This window comes from Mustela erminea, chromosome X (genome assembly GCF_009829155.1).
Source record: "Mustela erminea isolate mMusErm1 chromosome X, mMusErm1.Pri, whole genome shotgun sequence".
Lineage (NCBI taxonomy): Eukaryota > Metazoa > Chordata > Mammalia > Carnivora > Mustelidae > Mustela > Mustela erminea.
In genome coordinates this window covers 82878042-82893694 of record NC_045635.1, presented here as the reverse complement: position 1 = coordinate 82893694, position 15653 = coordinate 82878042, and the positions used below count along the sequence as shown (strand labels likewise).

The 15653-nt window shown below is 42.3% G+C and overlaps 1 protein-coding gene across 1 annotated transcript; it reads right to left on the bottom strand.

The window, feature by feature from the left end:
• Nucleotides 1-299: 299 nt before the first annotated feature.
• On the bottom strand, nucleotides 300-13301 carry ARL13A (ADP ribosylation factor like GTPase 13A). Its single transcript, XM_032330989.1, has 10 exons — nucleotides 13158-13301; nucleotides 11270-11342; nucleotides 10823-10893; nucleotides 5305-5554; nucleotides 4240-4345; nucleotides 3526-3713; nucleotides 2815-2905; nucleotides 2539-2716; nucleotides 981-1067; nucleotides 300-765 (listed from the first exon to the last, which is right to left on the bottom strand). Exons 2-10 carry the CDS (start codon nucleotides 11326-11328, stop codon nucleotides 758-760), a joined length of 1038 nt encoding a protein of 345 aa, XP_032186880.1. The 5' UTR covers nucleotides 11329-11342; nucleotides 13158-13301; the 3' UTR covers nucleotides 300-757.
• Between the last annotated feature and the right edge of the window lie 2352 nt (nucleotides 13302-15653).

Sequence of the window (15653 nt, the reverse complement as noted above, 5' to 3'; positions counted from 1 at the left end):
CCCGATCAATGTGGTGAAAGTAATAGTTGTAGGAATAGTAAATACTACCACGACCTTCCTTGGGATTATCAGAGGGTTGAATGTGTACATGAAGCTCAGACAGCATTTGTATACCTAACCCAAGTGTTGGGAGAAGCAGCCATTGCCGTTTCTTGGAGCAATAGTGAGGCAATTGTTGTCACAGGCTCCACAGACTATGGCTGGGCATTTAAAACCAAGATGTGTTTTTGTTTTTGTTTTTGTTTTTGTTTTTTTCTGGAGGCATGACAAAATGATTCAGCAGGACACAGTTCTCAGCAGCGAAGTTCTATTTATTTCTACCAGTCCCCTTACACCCAAGAACCTCAGGGGCGGAGAATGGAATTCCAACCTGACCCTTTACTTCTAAGGCTCAATTTCAGTTGGTCACCCATGACTTATTGTTCATGGGCTTCATGAGGAGCACCCAGGGGCAGAGACGTGACATCTCTGTTCTTCTTTGCCAAAAGTCATCTTCGTTCTCAAATGGATGCCGCCTAACTTTTCTTGAGCCTCTTGGGGCAGGTGTAAGCTTCACTTGACAGATGGTAGGAACAATGGGAGTCCACAGGGATGTGATGTTAAAGTAGGTAAACTTGTAGGTAGGGGGGACTTTAGTGGTATTAACAAATAGAAATGAAAAAACTGAGCAGTCCTGATGGTTCTTAGAGATGAGCCTATTTACTGAGGGAATGATAGGAGATTTTTTTTTCCTTCCATTTTTCTCTTTTGTACTCTGTTAAAAGTCTGATAAGAGAAAGAAAACAGTGAGTCACTGCAAAGTGAAGCTAAGCACCAGGTTTCCTGTCCTTCCCAGATCACTCCCGGTTGGGAGGGTGTTGGCCCCTACACCCAGCAGTGGTGTAGACAGCATCCCTCCAGACACCTGCCCTCTGCCCTGGCCTCATACTTTCAATCAGTCTTGCCCTCTTCCCTCTCCCCTTCATATAAGGAATACTAACCACAGGATCCAAAGGCTTCTTCACAGGGATTTTCTAGTAACATCTCTTCTGTGTCCCATGTCTCCAGTATTTTTTTTGCCTTGGGTTCTGAGATTATAGAAATGAAAAATGAATTTCAGTTTTAGACAGAGATTTAGGGGTAATTCCTCACATCTAGAAAAACACTTCCTCTGCATGTCTACCAGATTTCTTCCACTCAGCTCTCATCCTCACCCCTTGTCTCCGGAGCAGTACCTTTCTCCTCCTCAGTGGCCCTGGCCAAGGCTAGGCCCCTCTGTATAGGTAGAACAACCCAAGGCTTTGGCGTGGCCTGAAGGGCTAGATCCCTTGGAGAGCAGAGGTGACATAATATTGACAGTTGACCATCATGGACAGTGGGGTCCCAAGAAACACTGGAAAGGAGTGGCCATTAACAACAATGGGCCTTCAAGGTCTCACAGGTTTTTTTTTTAATGCCTTTATTGTTTTAGGAATGATTGTTTTAGAATTTCCAAAAAACCATACATCCAGAGAAAGTCACCTAGGCCTTTTACTCCTCAAAATCACCTAGTATCTCACCCCTAGATAAAACCACTGCTTTTTGGTGATTTCCCTTCAGATATTTTGTGCATGTGTACATATCATGCTGAACATGCTAGACTGATTTACCATTTTCTCTAGCAAAATATCAGGCTATGGAAAACTTTCCATGTCAGTAAATATTATGCCAGTAATATTATGTCAACATTATGCCTTGTAATGTCTGCATAGTATTCGATTGTATGAATGCACCATAATTTATTTAGCCATTTCCCACTATTAGTCCTTTAGCTTGTTTCCAACTTTTAGCTGGAAAAGATTTTTTAAAAAGATTTTAAAAATTAAAAAAAAAATTTTTTTTAAAGATTTTATTTATTTATTTGAGAGAGAGACAGTGAGAGAGAACATGAGCGAGGAGAAGGTCAAGATTTTTTAAAAAGATTTTATTTATTTATTTGACAGATCACAAGTAGGCAGAGAGGCAGGTAGAGAGAGAGGAGGAAGCAGGCTCCCTGCTGAGCAGAGAGCCTGACACGAGGCTCGATCCCAGGACCCCAGGACCACGACCGGAGCCAAAGGCAGAGGCCTTAACCCCCACTGAGCCACCCAGGCACCCGGGTTTCCACATTTTTAACGTGGAATACACACACATAACTTTAAGTGGAATGTGTGTATATGTATATGTATACACACATACACACACATACATATTGAGAGAGGGAGACAGACAACCAAACTACTCACCATAAAGTTTGTATCAATTTGTACTTCCACCACTGGAAATAATAACCTTTAAGATAACCTGATAGCTGTGCAAAGATCTTGTGTCACCAGTGCTGGAGTGCTAGGAGATCTTACTGGGCTACCAGAGGGTAGTCCCCAAGCACACTCCCTCTACCTCACCTGCTTCTTCTACCCACCAACCTTAGTATGAGAAAAGAGTTTCCAACTCAAAATAGGAATACTCTTTTATAAATTATGAGAGAAGGCCTATATTTTCTTTTCTATATTTTCTGACTAACCACTGGTCCAGCTTTACCTTCAAAAAGATCATTGACAATTGGAGCTGGGGGCTGCAAGTCATCACTTTGATTGTAGCAAAGCTCAGTAGTGTTCCGAGTTTTGTTTCCTCCAGAACATTCACCTTCCTCCATGGGTTCATCTAAAGCAAACGTTACTGATATATTCTTTTTAGGCCTTAATCTTATACCTTCTTTCTGTACAGCAAGAAGATGGAGGGGGGGGAAAAGTCAGTTTTTGCTCTAACAGTTCAGGGATTGGTCCCTGGGGCAGTAATATTTAAAGAGCCACTTACCTGTAGGATTGGCTTTAGGGGCCTAACTTCCACTGAGTGTTGTCCTAGATGATGTCTTTTTTCTTTGGACAGTCCCATCCTGGTAGCAAAGCTGGGGAAGAGAGGAAAGACAGAGCAATAGCAAAATAGACACACTTCAGCCTCCTCAATTGAATGTAGCTATGACCCCATCCCTGCTATATGCCTTTGGACATTGGAGAGAAAGAGAGAGCAAGAGGACATTTAGGTCTTTTATTCTTCAAAACCTTAATCAACTCCTGTTCTTTTTTTCATTTTTCTTCTTTTCCATATTCCTGTTGTCCCTCATCTTTCCTAATTATTGGGAGGAACAGAGAACGTAAAGCAGAGAATGTAGGGTAGATTTACAACTCTTCGCCACAGAATGTTTCAATCAGCTTCTTAAGGAGCTCATGTTCCTTTTCTCCTCTGTGTGGCAAACCAGGCAACAGGAACCCTGTTTTGTAGATGCTCTAATACCAATAGGTTTGGCTTTACCTTTCTACAATGCATTCCACTAACATGAGGGGAGGGGAGGTCTAACAACTTTGGAGTGTTCATGGTCATTGCCCTAGCCCCATTTGGGCCAACTGATCTGGAAACACTTGCTCAGCATAGCGCAGAATCCAAACGCCACCCAGACCTCCCTGCGTACACTGAAGACTGACTCCTGCATCTGTTCTTATTAGTACACCTAATAGAGGCGCTCAGTACCTGTCTGATGAGCATCTTTCCCCAGAGCCTCTGGTGCCCTTGGAGGTTGGGATGCTCAAGGTGAGTGCCTGTTGACGAGTACACAGCTCATCATACTTATCCCCAATGGCAGCTAATAGCCAGCGCAGCCCTTCAATTATGGGCTGATGGTTCCTTCTTTGTACGTTTTTGATGGCTGAACAGGGTTCCTGTGACAGAAAGAGAAGAGAAAGGACTGGAACCCTTGAACCCAAAGTCCGAATTATTCTCAGCCAAGAGCAGAGGTACCCTTAATCTCTGCTATGCCTATAGAGGCTCTCAGACTTCCTAGGAGATACCCAGGACCCACCCCTGAGAAGGTAAACGAAAAGAGAAGAGTTAAGGTCCTTTAATAAAGTGATTTTGGTGTCATGTCCTGGATGCGGGACGTTGGGCAAGTCACTCATAGCCTCTGAGCCTTAGCTTTTTTGTCCATAAAATGAGGCTATAGAAACTTCTAATTGTACAGAGCTATTTTGAAGGCCTAATGAGAAAACAGATGTGAAAGTGTCTTAAGAATGCATTATTTACTGTCAGCGTTGAGTCAGAAATCATCACTGTAGATGTTGTCTGTGGGGGAGAGGCTTTGCCTGAGACCCAGCAGATGGGGCTGATTATGGAATGGGCCAGGGGATGCATCAGCTGGGCTCAAGAGGGTGAGAGGGAGGGAGGGGAAGAAGGGGAGTTGATACTTACCACTCGGCACAGGGACTTGTTCTCATTCACTAGCCTTTCTAGGAGTAGATATTCAATAATATCACAAGGTAGGAGGGCATCCTTCTTGTCTTGTTTGTTTGCCAGGCTAGAACATGGCATAGGAGAGAGGAAGGGAAGAGAAGAGGAAGAGTGTAACAGAAATTGAGGCCAAGGGCAAGCAAAGGGAAGGAGGCAGAGAACCAATTAAATCTAGTACAACTACTGTATATCTAGGAACTTGCTTTAAAAACATAAACAATGGGGGGGCATCTGGGTGGTTCAGTGGGTTAAGCCTCTGCCTTCAGTTCAGGTCATGATCCCAGGGTCCTGGGATGGAGCCCGGAGTCGGAGTCGGGCTCTCTGCTCAGCAGGGAGCCTGCTTTCCCCTCCCCCTCTGCCTGCCTTTCTGCCTACTTGTGCGCTCGCTCGCGCGCTCTCTCTCTCTCTGTCAAATAAAAATAAATAAATAAAATCTTTTAAAAAAAAAACCAAACATAACCAATGGGATGAGGCAGAAATGTTTCTAGCCAACTCTAAGCGGAGAAAAGAAGAGGACAGATAATTTGAATTCAAGATAATCCCCTGGCCTCACTTCTCTCTTCCTCTACTCTGTGCCATCAAACTTGAATTAGAATGGCTAACTGGGATATGAATAGAATTGGAGTTTTTAACACACCCTCCCAACCTCTGTTCAGGCTTGAATTGGGGGTACTAATGAGGAATGAAAAAAACAAAAACAGAGTGGGGGAAGGGTGAGGAATGATGGGCCACCAGAATTGCCACCCTGGAATGAATGCTAGTTATATAACTCTTGGGTAGTTGGTGAGACGAGGAGTCCATTGATATCAATTATACAAAACAGGAGTTGTTTTCTGCCACCTTCTCAGGGTCAGAGACGGCAAGTGGCTTTTGAAAACTGACCCCAGAGGACTGGCCCACTTCCTTTCACTGAGTTGAAGGGAAGAGGAGGTCACACTGGGTGTGACAAAGGGACCACCCTTCCTGCCTACTTCTCTTCTGAGGATACATGGGAAAGGGGAATTGGGCACAAAAGTGTAGGCTTACAGTAGGAGAGGTTTCCCTGCCACTCTTTTATCAGCCAGCAGATGTGTCAAGATGATCTTCACTTCTTGCATGCGGCCTAAGTCACTGGAATCCAGGACAAAAACAAGTCCATGTGCCTGTGCATAGTAGTTTGGCCAGATTTCTCGGCCCTTCATGTCTCCATTCAGGTCATAGATGGAAACTTCATACTCATCCAGCAAGAGTGTAATCAGTTCAGGTTTCATACAATTGTCCATTCTACTGGGAAGTACTAGCAACCACAAAGCAAGGGAATAGAGTTAGACATAAGAATTTGGTTAGCAATGATCTGAACCTTGACCAGAGCCTGCTCTGTGGAATCCAAATGAGGCATCTTGCCATTCTGCTCACACTCATGGATTCATCTTCCTCAGCCAGCACGTGGTCATGCTACCCTTTCCTGGCTCACTAGCCTTCAGTGAATACCCACTGCTCCCAGGATAGAATACTGGCCCCTTTGCCTCCTAACCTGCCAGACCTGACTGGTCTGACAGAGCTCCTGCTACACAACCAGTTTCTTCCTCACTCTGCTCCTTGGCTCGTGTTCTTCCCATGCCACAAGAATGCCATGCTCTGTTTTGCCCTGGGCCTTCACAACATGCTATTCCCACCGCTTAGAACACTTTCCCACTACTCTCCGTTTGCTTAGTGCCTTTAAAAAAATACATCAATTTAGGGGCATCTGGGTGGCTCAGTGTGTTGAGCCTCTGCCTTCAGCTCGGGTCATGGTCTCAGGGTCCCAGGATTGAGCCCCACATTGGGCTCTCTGCTCAGCAGGGAGCCTGCTTTCCCCCTTCTCTTTGCCTGTCTCTCTGCCTACTTGTGATCTCTCTCTCTGTCAAATAAATAAATAAATAAAATCTTTTAAAAATATATCAGTTTAGATCGTGTTGCCTCTAGGAATTTTTCCCTAACTCACACCATCATCTGCCAGTCTAGACAAGGTGCCTTTCTTCTAGGCTTACCACTCACAGCACATATTAGTGTTATAAAGTCTATGATTTTGTTATCTGAGTTCTAAACTACAACAGGACAGGAACCCTTTCAGTTCTGTTCACCGTTGTATTCGTGATGCTGAGCACAGAAGCTGGCACACAGCTGGCAGAACAGATATTTGTTGAATGAATTTTGGTGAATGAATGAATGAACAAACGAATGAACAAGGGGCCCTTTTCTCCCAGCCTTTCTTCAAGGCCTAGCTCAAGTACCACTTTTTTTTAGGAAGCCTCTCTGACCTGTCCAGTTCTCATTTCTCTCGCTCTTGTTGAGCATGTGGTCTAGTGAACTGGTTCTTAACCTCATTCTGTGCGTATCCTGTCTTCCCAACTAAAATGTAAGCTCTGTCAGGGAGGGGCTCTGCATTACCTTACATATAGAAGGTACTCAAAAAATGTTTATGGTGCCTATTACTGTGGATGAAAATATGAAGTCCTCTTCCTCATCTCCTCCAAGAAACCATTCCAAACTCAGATGCATTTACTGTTTCAAGGCTATGGCCAGGGCATAGAATCCCATAGAATGTTCCATACCTCTTTCAGCCCCATAGAAATGCAGTTCAAAATGACAGTTTTATACACATTGCATTCTTTTGAACTCACAGTCCAACCTGGCTCACTCCCCACATTAGTAGTAAAATGATTTTATAGATTCTCTATACTCATACCTGGGAGTTTTAACACCAGAATCAGCAGCTTTTTATTTATATATAGTCTTAGATCTATCTATGACACTTTCCATGGGATTGCTAGAACGAGTAATTTAGCTGAGATATTAGTAAGATGCTTTCAAATCTTCGGAAATGTATGACTATACACATATTTACGTGTGTGTGTGTGTGTAATATATATATATAATCTATATTATATTATCTATATAATATATATTATTACATTTTCATGTTAGTCAATGATCTTTTTAATTATAGTTTTCAGATAACATAGCTTTCAGTCACAACTTTGATATGGCATTTGCTATGTATTAGATTACTTAAAAATCATTAGTAAATAGGTTGAAATTCCATAGGTAATTTTTAAATCTTATTTCCTGCATCCAGGCAAGACTTTTTTTAAAAGAAATTTTAAAAAATATTTTATTTATTTATTTGAGAGAGAATGAGTGAGAGAGAGCATGAGAGAGGAGAAGGTCAGAGGGAGAAGCAGACTCCCCAAGGAGCTGGGAGCCCGATGCAGGACTCGATCCTGGAAGTCTGGGATCATGACCTGAGCCAAAGGCAGTCGCCCGACCAACTGAACCACCCAGGTGCCCTAGGCAAGATTTGTATCATTTTTTTCTCTGTCAGAGCAAAACATTTCCCCTAGTTTCTTTTTTTTTCTTTTTACTTGAAACCTTACCAGTTCCTTCCATAATGCAATCTGTTGTTGGTGAACCTTAGAAGACATGAGAAGTTATTTCCTGATAATTTAAATTTCTTTTATTTCTGCTATTAATTTGTAAACTCTCTGAGGACAGGCACTGAGTCTAATTTATCTCTACATTTTTTAAAAAGATTTTATTTATTCATTTGACAGGCAGAGATCACAAGTAGGCAGAGAGGCAGGCAGAGAGAGAGGAAGGGAAGTAAGCTCCCTGCTGAGCAGAGAGCAGGAGTCGGGGCTCAATCCCAGGACCCTGAGATCATGACCTGAGCCGAAGGCAGAGGCTTTAACCCACTCAGCCACCCAGGCTCGCCTGTATCTACATTCTAAAGCACAGTCTGGGGACTCTGATTCAGAGATACATAGAGGTGATCGTGAAGTCCTACTTTATACCAAATAAATCAGAACCTCTGTGTTTGGGACCAGGCATTTGCATGTTTAACTCCTATAGTGAAGAAAATCCCCAGGTGATTTTTCTGTACTTTTAAGCTTGAGACTCACAGCCTTAGAGAGCAATGAAACTCATGCCTGTTGTGTCTCAGCATCCTCTGATGTGCTTGTTAAGATTTTGTATCTGTGGGCCCACCCAGACCAAAGTATCTGAACCTCCAGGCACCTGAGTCAATAGGTGTGAAATCCCCCCAGGTGATTCTGAGTTTAGGCTCTCAGTACTCACTACGCTCAAAGGATCGCCTGTGGAGCTTTTAAACCCTGTGACAGTAGGCCTCATTCTTTAAAGGTTTGATGCCACAGATCTGGATTGGGGCTTAAACATTTTTTTAAAGCTCCCCAGGTAATTGAAAGCTATTGCTGGATTTGAGAGGCACTGCTCTAAATGCCCTCATTTAGGGCAGCTGCCCATGCTCATGTTTAGGTTTCTTGCCCCCATGGGACCATGCCAGGCAGAACAGTTATAGTGAATGGTGTCATTGATAATAATGGCTTATATCCCAAACATATTTTGTAGCTGGTATCTTCAAACGTTCACACAAGTTAGAACTTGTAGATTGAAATTTCCTTCCTAGGTTATTGTTTGTTCTTGGCAATCATAAACATCTGCAGGAACAGGGGAGGCAAGCTATTGCATTTTGGGTACTAGATTAACTCTGGTTGTCCTGCATGGCCAAAGATGGCCCTCGACAGCCTTCAGATTGTGACATCAGTGACACTTTGCTTCTTCACCATTCAAAACTATTCTTTGAATGAAGTCACAACCATCTACCTATTGGCTTAAGAAGCAGCCCCAAGGTAGTCACCAAGCACAAGGCAAGTTATACAGTAACACGTCAAATAGACTATAGGCTCTTTCCTTGAGGAATTAGAATGAAAAGGAGGCACGGTTCTCACAGACAAAATAGTACATGGCTAATTGCAAGATGAATGCTTCCCAAAGTTGGCTGGCCATCAGAAACACCTGGGAGTTTTTATTTTTTTTTTCTGGGGAGTTTTTAGAAAAGATTCCTAGGACCCACCCAGACTGGATGGGAATCTGAGGCTGGGGCTGAGTTGGGGCTCTAAAAATTATCCCCACTTTCATCAGTAATCTTGTGACTTATCTTGGCTCCTTGATTTTCCTGCTACCCCTTACCTTTTTGCCATTTCTGCCTATCAAAGAACTGGGAGAGGCAGTATGTCAAGTCTGCTGCCTATAAGGGGAAAAGACCAGGGAGGGGGAGGATGGAGAAGTTGTAAAGAGGCAGTATGTTGCCTGAGGAGAATGGGGGAGAACATTCCACAACTATTGAGTTCCTGCCCGAGGATACTAAAAGCACAGAGACTAAAAATACAGGCCTGAAAAGATCTGTTACTTCTCAAGAGGCTCACAGTCTAGGAGAAGGACTTACTATCATGCAGTGATGTCATAAGTGCAAGCTAGAGGAGGCACAGAATAGAGCAGGAGCTGAGGAAGGAGGCGCTGGGCATTAGGGATGACCCAGGTCAAGCTGGGGCCAAGTGTAGGCTTGTGTCTGAGGGCATTTGATTAAGCAGTTAGGTAATGAAGTGGATGAATTGTTAGGTAGTGAGACAGCATGTACAGAGTGTGGGCATGTGAACTAGAATGCTATGATCACGGAGGAGTGGCAAATAATTTGTTTTGGCTTTATCAGGGGGCATATCAGAGAGGGTGAGAAAATGAAGCTGGAGAAGTCAAGGACCAAATAATGGAGGACCTTGCGTGCTGCTGAAGAATTTAAATTTTGTTTTGATCATAAAGGGGAAGCTTTGGTTTTGAGCAGGGAAGTGCCATGATCAGATTTTTGTATTAGATCCTTCAGGCAACTGTGTGCATTGAGAACTGGGGGGACAACTGGAGATGGCAAGATCAACCAGCAGGCAGTCACTGTAGTTCAAGGAGATTGATGCAGGCTTCCAGTAAACAAGTGGCAGAGGAGTCAGATGAGCCGTTGCCTGTACTTTGCTGAGGGCCCAGGTTATGTAAAGCTCAGCCACATCATCACACCCCTTTTTCAGTTTTATACACTTAGATGGAGGTCATCCTATGCTGGGCTCCCTATTTGGCTGACCAGCAGTTAGATGGGTCTTCGCAACTAGAATAGTAGTTCCCTGAAATTCTGTATAACTATTGTTTGAAATGTCAAGGTATTAAACTGGAGATCTGGTATTAAGCGTGCATGCCTCTGAACTGACAACATTTCTCAAGCTCCAACCCTCTATATTAACTGTCACAAAGAGTTTCATGTTATTAAACTTCTTCATCATCCTACACTTGTCTCTCTTATCTAGACCAAATTCCACTTTAATTGAGTTCTGAAACTAGACACTGTTTGAAACATGCTATCCTTTATAATTGACTGCAGTACTTTACATAGTTTGAGCTCATTCATACTGACACTATGAGAGGACCTTCAATTAGGATGTCTTGTAAAGGGAGAGGTGACAGTTATTACATAAACAGGCTAATTGTACCCGAGGAATGTGTGTGTGAGTGTGTGCGCACGTGTGTGCATGTGAGCATGCGAGCGTTTGCGTTGGGAAGTGATTATCTTCAAAAGACGGAACCTGACGGCCATGAAGTAAGGCTAGGAAGAAAGGAATGATTATTTAATTGGCCCGTGGGGATTATAGGAAACCTAAACCAGAATATAATGCTCTTAATTCCTTACATCTTTGGAAAGCCTCCACAAGAACAGTTTTGCCTGAGTTGTCCAATCCAATGATAATGATGGTCACATTCCTGGAAATAGAAAAGAAAAATGAGCCAAAGCCTTAAAAAGCACTGTTAGTTCTTAGGGTAAACAAAGAATTCTATTCTTCATTGATGTTTGAGGCTCTGCCTGTAGGAGTCTCAGTGCATCTACCATAAAAAGCACAGCCAAGGTGGTAGTAAGTGGCATGGGAACCCCTTCCTAAAGCCTCCAAGGATGCATTTATTCCCTGATTTACTTGCCTTATAGAATTGGCCATCCTCCCCAACCTTGCCTCCAATCTTGCAGACGTTGCTTAATCACATTCCCTTACAATATATATCATGAAGATTAGTCCCTTGAGGGACTTTGGGCCAATACACTGGAGGGAATCGAATACGTCTAGAGAAATAATTGCAATATTACCTTCGTGTCTCTTCAGTTGTCTTTAGCCGAGACCAGCAAGAGGTCAGCAGCCGGAACATGATTCAGCTTGGTCCTTTAATATTAAGGGAAACAAATAAATGAAAAATCAGCCCCATTATTAACACTGAGCCTCAGTCATCTTAGGACTTCACAGGTGCTAATAAACAAAGTCTTAAGTCAGAAGTCCATAACTTCATGCTATCCAGCCTTGTCTACAAGTGTCACAGAGGGAGAAACTGGTAATTCTCAACTCCACTGGAAGGTACCTGCAAAGTGGGAGGAATTTCTTATTAAAGCAAGCAACCATGGGCATGATAACACCAGTTATGGCCTGTCCCTTTAGCCATAGTTCATCAGTTAGGAATATCTCCGTTCAGTCCTGGGTGGGGATGGGGTATACAGCAAAACCTTGGAGAAGAACCAGCTTAGATTTTAAGAAGGACCTATTGGGAGACCCAAGTGACAACTATCCACTGGGCTTGGTTCTTTTATTGCTTTCTGCTTCAAATATGTATGTATTGATGACCCACTGTCATAGATTTCATACAATTTCTAGAACTGTAAGGGACCTTAGAGATCACCTAGTCTAACAGATTTCAAACATCAGTGAATATACCCCACTCTTTAAGATTCTAGGGAGCTGCATAAGCTCCCCTGGTGGTTTCAAAGTGCAGTGATATTTGGAAGTGATCACCTAAGTAAAAAGGGCAATTTAGACAATCACTTCAATGTTTATCCATGTTGTAGTGTGAATTAGTATTTTGTTCCTTTTTCTGGTTGAATAATATTTTGCTGTGTGTGTATACCTCAATTTGTTTATCCATTCACCAGTTGATGGGCATTTGCATTGTTTCTACTTTTTGGATCGTATGAATAATGGTGCTGGTGTTTTCAGCTCTCTTGGGTCTATACCGAGGAGTGGAATTGCTGGGTCATATGATAACTCTATGTTTAACCTTTTAAACCTTTTTGAACCTTTTGAAGGTGTGTCAGACTGTTTTCCAAAGTGGCGGCAACATTTTACTCTCCCACCAGCAGTGCAAATGATTTCCACTTTCTCCACATCCTCACCAACACTTATTGTTGTCTGTTTATAGCTATCCTAGTGGGTGTGAAGTGGTATCTGATTGTGGTTTTGATTTACATTTTCCTCTTGACTAATTATATTGGATCCCAGAACTAGGGGAAGTTCCCACTGAGTTAGTGAAACACTTCAACTGATACTTCAGATGGGCTTTGCCTAGCTACCTCATGAGCACAGGGCATGTCCAATTTATCAGTGGATAACGTAACAAGGTTCTGCAGAGTCAGTCCCTATTTTGGAGAATTGCCATTTCCAAATAGGGACTCACAGTTCATAGCACTACTTAGAGTACAGTTTATTCCCTAGGAAAATCGTTTGGTTCCCCATAAGGACCTCCTGGAGAATGGCTGTGGCTTATGCCTGATGAAAACGAAACCTTATATATGGCTTGTGATCAAATCCAGCCTTATTCCCACTTTGCTCCTGAAGCTGAAAAGACCTGGAGACTGAAAACACCAGAGCCTAATTATCTGGGTTCTGCAATAGCCATCTCCCTTTGAAATGAGACCAGTAGCAGCTTCATGTCTATGTCCTGATAACTGGCCAAGGTTCCTAGCTTGATCTCAGGTTCTCTGTACTTGTTAGTGTCACCAAGAAAAGTCAAACCGACATCACACAAGTCTTTCCTCAAGACCTCTAAAGAAGGTTAAATAGGATAACTGAGGAGGAAAACAACTGAGCCAGGGTTTAGTGGTCCTTTCTTTCATTTCCAGTGTCTTTCCTAAGTATCCTGGGATGAAATCACCTAAATTAAGCCTTCATTTCTCTTTTCTGTAAATAGAGATAATGATATATTTTGCTTACCTTGAGGTGGTTAATTATTTATCTGATTAGAAGTTGGTTCTTTTTGGATGAAAGACATAAGATATGTAGAGTAATAGGAAGGTGTGTTGAGCTTTCTAGGCTTCTTGCCAGATTAATACAGCTCAGTTGCCTGCTTGTGAAGGGTATGGCGATGGCCTAACAATGGCTGTCAAGGCTCTGACATATCTATGGCAACTACTGCCTAGTTCATAGCAACCAAACCCACATCTTCCTACCTTACATGATTACAGCTAATTACTAAATGAACTTTTAGTCATCATAGTTTTTTTTTCCAGTTTACAAAGTATTTATATATATTATACAAAGTGTTTTTTATACAAAGTAGATCTTTATTTATATAGAACTTAGTATGTGTCAGCCCTCATGTAAGTACATTATACATATTAACTCATTTAATACTTATTACAACATTGACAAAAAGTGGGGGCTGTCATTCCTACTTTTTGTAGATGAGGTTCACAACGAGATTAAATAATTTTCCCAGGGCTACCCAGCTAGTACGTGATAAAGCCAGAATCCAAACCTGGGTGTTCCAGCTTTAGAACCTGTATATTAGGTTAAGGGTCTCACAGGCTGTGTGAATGAGATGCTCTCAGGGACCAAAGAAACTGCATCTGCTCTGGGCCTCTTTGTCTCTTCTGGCCAAACTGTTTTTTTACTTACTCTGTTTTTGGTGAACTTTTAAAAAGTAAACTTTATTTTTTAAAAGATTTTATTTATTTATCTGACGAATAGAGATCACAAGTAGGCAGAGAGGCAGGCGGGGGATGGGGGAAAGCAGGCTCCCTGCTGAGCAGAGAGCCCGAATGAGGGGCTTGATTCCAGGACCCTGGGATCATGACCTGAGCCCAAGGCAGAGGCTTAACACACTGAGCCACCCAGGCACACCAGGATGGTTTTAGATAAACAGAAAAACCACAAAGATACTACAGAGATTTCCCATATACCCCGCGCCCAGTTTCCTCTATTTTTAGCATCTTGTGCTAGTATGGTGCATTTTTTCTTACAATTAATGAAGCACTATTCTTTTTTTAATGAATTAATCTATGTATTGGGAAATATATTTAGTTACATCTTAGAATTTCACTGGAAGCAATATTCTTTAGTGTCCTTCTTCTGTTCCAAGATCCCATCTAGAATCCCATAGTACATTTTTTTTAAAGATTTTATTTATTTATTTGACAGAGAGAGATCACAAGTAGGCAGAGAGGCAGGCAGAGAGAGAGGAGGAAGCAGGCTCCTTGCTGAGCAGAGAGCCCGACGTGGGACTCAATCCCATGACCCTGGGATCATGACCTGAGCCGAAGGCAGTGGCTTAACCCACTGAGCCACCCAGGCGCCCCCCCATAGTACATTTTGTTGTCAAGTCTCCTTAGGTTCCTCTGGGCTGTGACAGTTGCTCAGATTTTGTTTTTGATGACCTTGGCAGGAGTACTGATCAGGTATTTGTAGAATGCTCTTCACTTGGTGTTTGTATACTATTTTTCTCATGAGTAGGCTGGAGTTATGTGTTCTTGGGAGGAAAGCACACAGGAAAAGGCCTTCCTCTTTACATCATATCATGAATACATGCTACCAACATGATGTATTGCTGGTGATGTTGACTTTGATCACCCAGCTGAGGTGGTGTTTGTCAGGTCTCTCCACTGTAAAGTTACTCTATTCTCCCCTTTCCATACTAGACCCTTTGGAAGAAAGTCATTATGTGCAGCCCACACTTAAGGAAGGCAGAGTTGTGCTCCACCTCCTTAAAAGTAGAGTATTTACATAAATTATTTGGGATTCTTCTGTATGGGAAGTTTGTCTATTTTCACTCATTTGTTTATTAAATCATTTATTAATACAATATGGACTCATGGGCATTTATTTTATACTTTGAGTTATAATCCAGTACTACTTTATTTATTTATTTATTTATTTATTTATTTATTTCTGCTCAAATTGTTCCAACTTTGGCACTGGGCATTCTTTCAGTAGACTCCTGTATCCCTCTGACACACCTCTATTGTGTGTTTTTGTTTGTTTGTTTGTTTGTTTGTTTGTTTTAGCACTTCATTGCTTTCTGGCCCTATCAGATGTTTCAGGCTCATCTTCTGTATTCCCTGCCTTAGTCATAGAATCAGCCATTTCTTTGAGGAGTCCTGGATCCTTTCATTAGAGAATGGTCTTAGAAATCAAGATCTGGGTAGTAGATGTGCTCATTGCTACTGATGTGACATTGCTTCTAGGCCCACTCAGACGACAGAACAAGGAAATGTATGTTTGTTTACTAACTTGTGTATATACCTATAAATGTTTATGTGACAGTGTGTATGTATAGTGTACTAAATGAGACTGTACTGATGTTTTCAACTCTAACCCATCACCACTTGGATCATTCCAGCCTTTGCCCTTGGCTCATATGTAACCTCCCACTCCAACAATGAGCAACCCAGCTTCCATCATCCATGATCTATTGACTTGATTATTCAATCC

Bases quoted from the DNA above. Each gene is read 5' to 3' on its own strand.
- ARL13A (XM_032330989.1), bottom strand. From the start codon at position 11,328: ATGTTCCGGCTGCTGACCTCTTGCTGGTCTCGGCTAAAGACAACTGAA. The intron at 2,906-3,525 runs GTACTGAGCGCC...TCTCTTCCCCAG, and splicing joins GAAAGATGCTCATCAGACAG to CTTTGCTACCAGGATGGGAC. The intron at 2,717-2,814 runs GTAAGTGGCTCT...CTTGCTGTACAG, and splicing joins CCCTAAAGCCAATCCTACAG to AAAGAAGGTATAAGATTAAG.